Raw genomic sequence first — 9845 nt, 5'->3', positions numbered from 1 at the left:
AACCCTTTTACTGCTGTTTTAAAGTTTCATATAATAAAGTTTTACATATGATAACTTTCCAATGGCTGGGCATGTGGCACAGGGACAGAGGGCTTGCCTAGCATATCCTAGTTTCAATTCCCATCACTGAAAAAAAAATAATAAAGTAGACACTATAAAGAGTAAAGCAAAGTTCTAACAAACAATAAACTCGACTGTCAGAAGCAGACAGATTTCAAGGCGGTAACACACCAAGTCTTGAAAATAACACAAAACTACCAAAGGTAAAGGACCAAGTCCAAAGAGCATTCATACATTATACCCGCCACCCTCTCCTTTCACTTCAGGTTTCCCTCTTGTAGCTTTACAATTATCTGTCTATACCAGTTCAGTTCAAACCGTACTGTTTCTGCTCTCCACTAAAGCTCACATTCCTTCACACTAGGGTTCAAAAGACCAATTATCCTCCCATAAAGCCTTGAGCTGCTAAATGACAGCATTATTTACAGAGATTTTATTAACCATTCACTCACTGCAATAGCTTTCTTATCCTCTCTAAGGCCTCCTCCTTCCCCATAGTCTGATTAAGACGGTTACCTTTTTAACACTTTCTTCTTCCTCTTGGCGTTTCTCATAGTGTGAGAAGTCATCAAAAATGGAAGTGGTGTGCTTGTAGCTGGCTATGATTTTCAACACCTGCTTAGCTTTTTCCAGAGGCACTTCCTGAGTGTCCCTAGAGTTGGTCACTGGTTTATTCTCGTTGTTCTCTAGACGAATGTGTCGCAGTTGGCTATTGGGAACGTCCTTCACAAAAATCCATCTGACATCAAAACGACCCTTCCACTTGTCCTGGGACCACACGCCTGCACATGTGTTGTAGTCCACAGCAGATTTCATCTCTGCAACTCCACAGAAGTGTCCACTGCCGTTGACACTGAAAAGTAAGTAAACGGGACCTTTCCCGTTCATGGAACGATACGCAGCATCCAGTCTCTTGTTCCCGTGCTCTGTGCTGCACCAGATATTATACTTAATGGAACGGTGGATATCGTCCTCAGAGTAGCTCTTAATGATAAAAACCCGGCCATGTTTCAGATTCCAGTCGAAATCTTTAGGGTTATAGTTATTGATGGACCGAAGCTTCTCCAATACTGGGTGAGGCTCTGAAGGAGTAGATCCAGAACCTGCCTGAGACTGTCCTACTCCATTACCATCCACCCCATTATGACCGAACCCATTGCCACGGTTCCGAGGTGCTACCCAGCGAGTTGGCTGAGCTGCCTGTTGCTGGACTGAGAGCTGGGCAGGCTGTGGTGGAGGTGGAGGCAATGGCTGCGTCTGTTGCCCTACTGATGTCTGAGCCACTGGCGGGCTATTATTGGCCTGCTGTCCTACAGGCTGAGGAGACCCCTGGGTTGGCTGACCTATATTTTGAACCAAAGCCTGTGAGGGAGCTTTTGCCACAGGACCCTTGTTATCCCAAGTTCCAATATCCATGTTATGCTTTATTGGGGGTGGTGGAAGACTTGATCCTGCAATGCCATTCTTGGTCTTCAGTTTAGGTTGCTGTTTTGCAGGCTTGCTAGCAATATCAGCCCAAGATGCTGGTTTTGGAGGAGCAATAGTAGCTGGAGGCAAACTGCTAGAAGCTACGATGTTACTAGTGATGGACCCACTACCAACAGCAGAGCCTACAACTTTTGGAACACTACTTGCAACTTCTGTGCTGCCCAGTTTCAGTGCTGCCATCCCTTGGTCTATAGTATTCATGCCAGGAGCTTTATTGAGGGTCTCATTGGCAAAAGCTGACTGTCCATCAATCATGGCTCCACCTAAGGAGCTGGGTGCATAAGCATAATTGTTATTATATCCAGAGCTTTGAGTAGACTGTCCCTGAGAACTGTTATTTCCCCATGCTGAGAAGTCGATCCCACTGGGAAAAAAATTAAAACCATGCTGACCAAGAAATGGAGTGCTACCTAGGGCTCCTGGTTGCCCAAACATTGCATCTGGTAGGAAGTGGGGCTCTCCGTTGCTCAGTTGTCCATAAGAAGTTAGATAGGGCATGGCTGTGTCACCTCCAGTAGACCAAGCAGCTTCACCCAAAGAATAGGAAAAGCCAATGGAAGGGCTGTAGTAACTGGGTAAATAGGAGTCTGACATGGCAGTATATGCATTATTCTGTGGAAGAAAAGACAAATACATCAAAACAACATATATATAAATAATATAAATAACAGGACATCCCTTCCACAATCACAACTCAAGTATTTGAGCCATCACCACAAAAGGGAATAGTCCATTCACCTTTCTGTAAACTTCCTGGCATTTTTGAACAATATGAAATTTTGATGTGACAGCTGCTTAAATCTTTTTTGGTTGCTGGCTTTTATGTGATATATATATATATATATCCCAGCTGGCCTCAAACTTAAGGCAATCTTCCTGCCTCAGATTCTAAGTGCTGAGGTTAAAGGCATGTCACACCATACCTAAAGGTCCTGTGTAAGCATGTAAAGCTAAGCTGATACATACAGTAAATAGAGATTTTTGTTGTCACTGTTTTGGAGACAGAGTCTTACTATGTAGCTGTGGCTGTCTTAGAATTTGCTATGTAGACCAGGCTGGCCTAGAATTCAGTGTGCTGGGATTTAAAGGTGTGTACCACTAGGCTTGGACAGTTAAAACCTTTTGCAGAACCTCAGAAGATTCAGGTTTGGGTCCCAGCACATGCATGGCAACTAACAGCCATCTGTTACTCCAGGCCCAAGAGATCTGATGCCTTCTGTGAACAAAGCACACACGTGGAACATAACATACATGCAGGCAAATCACCCATACATACCCCCATTCACCCCCCCCCAAAAAAAGGCACACTCTGTCATGCCTGGGCAGTTGTTACTTTTAGACAGGCTCTCACTATGTAGCTTGGGCTGGCTTAAACCAAGTCAGCCTTGAACTCGGACAGATCCCCCTGCTCTGCCTCCCAAGAGCTAGAATTAAAGGGTCTTGCTCTATATCCCAGAGAGGTGTGGAACTATGGCTTACTTCTAACTCCTGCCAGTTCAGGCCCAGTGGAGATGATGTCTTTATTAAAACTAATTCATTTTAGATTTGAAAATTGGGAATTATGGAGGATCAGTGTTCAAGAGCTTCCAGCAAAAGAGCCAGACTTCATGGCACACTCTTGTAAGCCTAGTAAGCGTGAGTATGAGGTATGAAGGTAGAAATCAAGAGCTTAGCTATAAATTGAGTTTGAGACCTAACAAAAACAGATTCTATGTCCAATAAGGAAAAAAAAAAAAAGTAGGGACTGAAAAGATGGCTCAATGGCTAAAAGCACTTGGGTTCAGTTCCTAGCACCCATGGAGTGACTCACAACCATCTGTAACTCCAGTTCCAGGGAATCTGATGTCCTCTTCTGACCTCCACAGGCACCAGGCACAAATTCACTGTACATACCATACAATACACACAGAACAAAACACAGGCCAAGCCAGGCAGTGATGACGCATGCCTTTAACCCCAGCACTCAGGAGGCAGAGGCAGGTGGGTCTCCGTGAGTTTGAGGCCAGTCTGGTCTACAAGAGCTAGTTCCAGGACAGGCTCCAAAGTTACAGAGAAACCCTGTCTCGGGGGAAAAAAAAGTCAAAACATAAAATTAATAAATCCTATGAGGACCAAAAGATGGCTCAAGGAGTAAAGGTGTTTGCCACCATGCTTGATGACCTGAGTTTAATCACGAGCACCATAAGATGATGAGAACTGGTACCATCAAGTTCCCCTCTGACCTCCAAATATAGGCTGTGTAGGCCCACACCCACATAAATAAATGTTAATAAAAAAAAAAAAACCTGGCAAGATGGCTCAGTGAGTAATCCAGTCAAGAACCTGAGGTAGGCCCCTGATACGTGGAGGACAGAGAGCCAACTCCTACAAATTGTTCTCTGCCCTCCACATCTGTAGAGTAGCACATATATGTCCAGCTATTTAGTCAGTGTGGGTGTGTAAGAAAATTTTGGAAGGGGGTTAAAAAAAAAAGAACAAAAAAACTTACAAATTTCAAGTTCTATTCCAATTGTCTGTTCAAGCATTCTTCCCTCATAAACTAACAATGTTCACTATATAAACTTTATAATAACCTAGAGTGGAAACAGTGATCTCCAAAGAACTTAAAATATGGAAGGGTGGGGAGTGGAGGGAGTACTTCCTGTTTAATATCATCTACCAAATGAATGGCAATCATTTGAATTTAGTATTATACCTTTAGCATTAGAAGAATAAAAATATGACATAAGTCTATAACCTTAAATAATCAGAAATATGAAATCACGCACAATTACTCTTTAAATCACGGAAATAAATGGTATTGTGCAAGTCTTCCTCTTAGTTTGTGATTTTTGCATAAAAAACCTACAGCACTGCTGGGCATGGTGATGTACACCTTTCATTCCAGCACTAGGGAGGCAGAGGCAGAAGAATTTCTATCAACTGGAAGCCAACCTGGTCAACATTACACATACCAGGTCAGACAGGGCAACACTGTAAGAACTTATCTCAAAATTAAATTAAATGAACCCTATGGCACATAGAATAACCTCAAGTGAAAAGCAAGAGGTACATAAAAAAATTGATCTGCATAAACACATAGTTCAATTCATAGTCTGCCTTAGTTGTAATAGTTCTTACTAAGGCACTCATTATTTACCAATTCATTAGCTACCAATAGGTAGCTATCCTGAAGAAACTTGGAAAACAGCAAGCACCTTATAGGACTTAGACTTGTATTGCCAAGGCCAGAAACAGCATCAATAGTATTCTCTAGCCTCTAAACACATCTACATAATAAAATTTTCAGCTAATGGGAGTTTGATAAGGTCAGGCATGGTGCCTTATACCTTTAATCCCAGTACTCAGAAGACAGAGGCAGACAGATCTCAGGGAGTGTGAAGCTACTCAAAACTACATAAAGAGACTACCAAAAAAAAAAGAGAGAGAGAGAGAGAGAGAAAGAGGAGGGAGGAATGGAGGGAAAGAGAGAGGGAGAGAGGAAGGGAAGGGAGAAACAAACAGCTAAAAATTACATGAATTAGGCAGTGGTGGCTCACGCCTTTAATCTCAGCATTCAGGAGGCAGGTGGATCTGAGAGTTCGAGGCCAACCTGGTCTAGGTAGAGTTCCAGAACAGTCAGAGCTACACAGAGAAACACGGGCGGGGGTGGGGGAAAAATTACATGAATTAGTATACATAAGGCCCTGTGTTAAGCACACCACACACATTAAAAAACAACAGTAACAAAACCCATAAATTACTTTTTTTTTGAGACAGTATTACTATGCATGTAGTCATGACTGGCATAGAGTTCTTTTGTTTTTTTTGAGACAGGGTTTAAACCTCTGTGTAATAGTCCTGGCTGTCCTAGAACTCTCTATGTAGACCAGGCTGGCCTCAAACTCAGAGATCCACTTGTCTCCCTAGTCCTGGAATTAAAGGCAAGAAGAGATCATTCCCAGTTCTATGAATTACTCTTGATTAGACCACCAAAAAAAAAAAAAAAAGAAAAGAAAAACAAAAACAAAAAACCACTACTTAAGCTTCCAGCTTACTTCTCAAAGAAAAAGAAAACATTCTTACTAGCATGGATTATGCCAAGACAGATGAAAGTCTATACCTGTAATGTCAAGTCCCCACATGCCATAAAGCTCAAAAATCTGAATTACACAATACTTTACAAGCACTACCTAGAACTGATTCTAGCCAGGCAGTGCTAGTGCATGCCTTTAATCCCAGCACTAGGAAGGCAGAGTCTGCAGGTGCGTCTCGGTGAGTTCGAAGCCAGTCTGGTCTACAGAGTGAGTTCCAGGGCAGCCAGGACAGAGAAGAAAAACTGTCTTGAAACCACGCCCCACCTCCCATGCATGCATGCATGTATACATACATATATTGATTCTAAATGTTCCCACTCTCTGTTACAGTTACTAGGAAAGCAAACTACTTTATTAACAGTAGCTATTAATAGTTCATTCCTCTACTTCCTTCCCTGACTTTCCTGATTAGCTGGTTGTCCTCTGTGGAAACTTTTTCCAGTCACTTCCTAGATCAGCAGTTCTCAATCTGTGAAGTCTCAACCCTTGAGGGAGGTCCCATTATCTACTGATTATCAGATATTTACAATTCACAACAGCAGCAAAATTAGTTATGAAGCAGCAAGAAAAATAATTTATGGGGGGGTCCAAAATATGAGGAACTGTGTATTACAGTAAGGTTGAGAACTACTACCCTAGATGGTCTTTGTACTCTCACTGTGAAAATGTTTAGATGGGCTATCTCAAAAATTTTATGTAAGGTTGGGCAATGGTGGTGCACACCTTTAATCCCAGCACTGGGGAAGCAGACGCAGGGGGCTCTCTGGTCTACAGAGCTAATTCCAGAACACGCTCCATCAACTGTGCTAAAGTGTCCTAACTGTAACTTCATTTCATAACTACATCAGCCACAAGAGATATACAAAGCTGTTCTCTAGAAATACTAAATTAGTGCAAATCAAAGAGCAAGCATCCCACTTTGTCTCACTTCGAAAAAATTTTATTACATGAAGAGTTCACTAGAGACCAGCGATTATCGCTGAAGTTCACACGTGATTACACAGTAGAATCTCACTACACTGGTAACCCAATTTTCCTAAAAGACAAGGTTTTGTTTCCTTCAGCGCAGTCAGAACATTAAACACTAGCCAATATTCCTAATTTTGCACTGATATATTCCTGGTAAATGTGAGACAATTCATTACTCAGGCCAGTATTACTGCACTTACACAGCGACCTGTTATCAGTATATGGTCTCAGAGCACATACTTTGTTGACCACACAGCTTATAACGTTTGTAATAAACGGTTTATAACAAGTTATTAAGTATTAAAAGTAAACCCCCTCCTACACAAAAGTGAGACTGACTGATAGGGCAGAAAAGTCTCACAGATAGTGGAAAATGATCAGCTACTCACGGGCCTTGCCTGTGGACTCAAGTAAGGTTCGAAGTCATCGTCGTTCAGTCCATCCTTTTGATGCACAGATCCATTTTGTACTAGAGGGGAAAGTCAGATTAGGAATGTCCTGGTCCGACAAGCTCCCCCAAGTTCATCAATTACACCCTCACCAGGAAGAACCCACGCTAGTGCAGAGCCACCAACCAAGCTCTCAGGGATAACGGTGAGCGCCAAGGCTGAAGCGAGATTCAACCAGTGGGGGAAATAAAAAAAACATAAAACAACAACAACAACAACAACAACAAAAAACCCGACTCTCCCAACCCCAGAGCAAGCTTTTCTTTTTAAAAGGTCGGTTTATTGGCGCCTCCGAATTTCAATTCCCTCCGGCTCCCCCCACCCCCCACGCCCCGCCACATCTAAGTTACTTCCAGAAAGTGATCGGCGAGGAGGGAAAACAAAGGCCTCCTAAGACCTACGGGAAACTAAGGACCTGGGGCTTTGCAAAGCGCCTTCCACCCCCACCCGCTCATGAATTACTCGTTGTTAACGAAAAAGCTGCTCGCCAGCTGCAGGAGCACACCAAAAGGGTCGAGCGCCCCGCGAGAGGCACCTGCGAACCGAGCGGCTAGGGAAAGGTCCTTTCCCCGGGGCGCGTCCCCGAGACCCCGCCCCCGCTGTCCGGCGTGCCCCCCCCCCCACGCCCGGCCGGCGGCCACCAGCGGAGCCCGACTTACCTTTGTTTCCTTGACCTTTTGGTCTCTGCGGGAGGAGGGGACGTCGCCGAGCAGCAAGTCGTCCGGGAAGAAAACGGAAAGGGAAAAAGACTAATGAGAGCAGGACCCGAGCGGGGAAGAAAGGGAGCAGGCCTGAGGGGACGCGTGGTGAGGGGGAGGCGGGGAAACGTGCTAGGCCGCCGGGTCACCCGGCCCGGGCCGCCAGCGACACGAGGGAAGGAGGAGGAAACGAGGAAGGGAAGTCCGGGCCGCTGTGGGGAGAGAGCGCGGAGCGGCGCGGCGCGGCCACCCGGCCTCCGAGGTCCAGGGAGGAGCGGGAAGAGCGGGCCAGACCGGGAGGCGCAGGGCGCGGCCGGCTTAAGGCCGGAATCCCAAGCCACGAGAGGCGCCGCCGCGGCCCGGCCCGGAGCGGTGGGCCCGGGCCTAGTCGGGCTCCGTCTCGACTCACACAATGGCCGAGACATGCGGGCTGGGCCTGTACCTGCTCCAAGAGGCTGCTGGCCGACATGGCTCTCGGATCCTCACTGGGGACGACGGCAGCGGACTCCTCCTCAGGACGGCGGCAGCAGCGGATGAGCCCCGGCGGCGGGAGCAGAGGGTGCGGCGGCGGCTTTTGTCCCTGACACTCGGAGCCTCGGCGGACGCAGCGGAGACACGGCGCGCGGCTCGGGCTCCGGCTCCGACTCGGCGACGCTCTAGGCGGGCAGCTCAACGCCCGTCTCTATGCTTTTACGCGCGCGCCCGCCCCTCGCAGCCGGACTATGGGCGCCGAGCAGCAGAGACGAGCGGCGCGCGCGGCGCGAGCGCTGACTCTCACATTCACTCACCCACGCGGAAGGGAGCCGGCGCGGAGCACCTCGGGAAGGCGGAGCCGTGCCCGTGGCGCCCCCTGGCGGCCTGGAGGAGCGGAAGCGGCGCGCGCGCGCGGTCTCCCCCGCCCCCACCGCCGCGGCTTTGGGCCTAGGAGCGCCCGGTGGCCAGGGTCGCGACTGGAGATTTTGGCAAATGCCTAGACAGAAATGGCTATGTCTTAAGAAAACATACAAAAGTTCTGGTTCTTAATGATGCACAGGCGTCTGTGCATGCGAGACTTGAACCCTAGTTCTGAACTGGATTGGACAACTCTTCTCCAATTTGAAAAGGTCCTGAGAGTTCACGGGGAAAACTTCCTGGAGGTCGACCCAGGAGACACCTTCCCTAGGAGTACTGTCATCGTCCTTCCTCAGGGACTTGCAAAGAGCTCTCAGGAGCAATACATCTACTAAGTATTTAAAAAAAAAAAAAAAACAACAAAACCCGGCGCCCATGGCCCTCCGCAAAACACATTCACCCCTTTGACGTTTGAGGGAGAAATATATGCAGTCACTTTGCAGAGACGTCACTAACCCTAAAATAATCCAGTAAACTCTGCGCTTTATTTCCGAGAAAAAGACACCTCACGCGTGTGCTCACGATGTCGCACACACTTCCACAGAGTCCTGCGGGGCTTTAAGAGGAAATAGCCTCCATCCGACGACAGGACAATGAACTTTATTCCAGGACTTGCTGTGTGCGGGGCTTTGTCAGCGAGTGTTTTCCAACACACAAGACTTTCAACAAGTTCAAAGTGGCTAGCAGTTGGCCCTGTTAAAACTGGGAAAACCAAGATTAACTATTCTGCCCAGAGTTGCCAAGCTATTAAACAGAGCCCTGCTTTTGAAACAAAGAACATAATATCATCCTTCAACCGCTCAAAAAGAAATCATGTATTCAGGATCCAAGATCTGGAGGAGATCCAAAGGATGCACAAAGACATTTTGTTGTTATTTGTTTTGTTGAGGGGGTGTGTTTGTTTGTTTCAGACAGGCTGCTTCGACAAAGTCCCTAGCTGAGCCAGACGGTGAATTCCAGCACTCGGGAGGCAGAGGCAGGCGCATCTCTGTGAGTTCAAGTCCAGCCTGGTCCACAAGAGCTAGTTCCAGGACAGGCTCCAAAACCACAGAGAAACCTCTGCCTGGACACACACACAAAGTCTCTAGCTGTCGCCGGGCGATGGTGGCCCGTGCCTTTAATCCCAGCACTCTGGAGGCAGAGGCAGGCAGATTTCTATACAAAGAATCCCGACAGCAAGGTGGCCCATGCCTTTAATCCCAGCACTCTGGAGG

The 9845-nt window shown here is 46.8% G+C and overlaps 1 protein-coding gene across 1 annotated transcript; it reads right to left on the bottom strand.

Annotated features, from left to right (window-relative positions):
- Positions 1-2: 2 nt before the first annotated feature.
- Ythdf2 (YTH N6-methyladenosine RNA binding protein 2) lies at positions 3-8489 on the bottom strand. Its single transcript, XM_005353136.3, has 4 exons — positions 8183-8489; positions 7702-7726; positions 6983-7062; positions 3-2160 (listed from the first exon to the last, which is right to left on the bottom strand). The coding sequence occupies exons 1-4, from the start codon at positions 8207-8209 to the stop codon at positions 535-537; spliced, it is 1758 nt and encodes a 585-aa protein (XP_005353193.2). The 5' UTR covers positions 8210-8489; the 3' UTR covers positions 3-534.
- Between the last annotated feature and the right edge of the window lie 1356 nt (positions 8490-9845).

Source organism: Microtus ochrogaster, chromosome 10 (genome assembly GCF_000317375.1).
Source record: "Microtus ochrogaster isolate Prairie Vole_2 chromosome 10, MicOch1.0, whole genome shotgun sequence".
NCBI classification, from domain to species: domain Eukaryota; kingdom Metazoa; phylum Chordata; class Mammalia; order Rodentia; family Cricetidae; genus Microtus; species Microtus ochrogaster.
This window is presented reverse-complemented; position numbering and strand designations above follow the sequence as displayed.

Bases quoted from the DNA above. Each gene is read 5' to 3' on its own strand.
- Ythdf2 (XM_005353136.3), bottom strand. From the start codon at position 8,209: ATGTCGGCCAGCAGCCTCTTGGAGCAG. The intron at 7,063-7,701 runs GTAAGTCGGGCT...TTTCCCCTCTAG, and splicing joins AAAAGGTCAAGGAAACAAAG to TACAAAATGGATCTGTGCAT. The intron at 2,161-6,982 runs GTGAGTAGCTGA...TTTCTTCCACAG, and splicing joins TGAGTCCACAGGCAAGGCCC to AATAATGCATATACTGCCAT.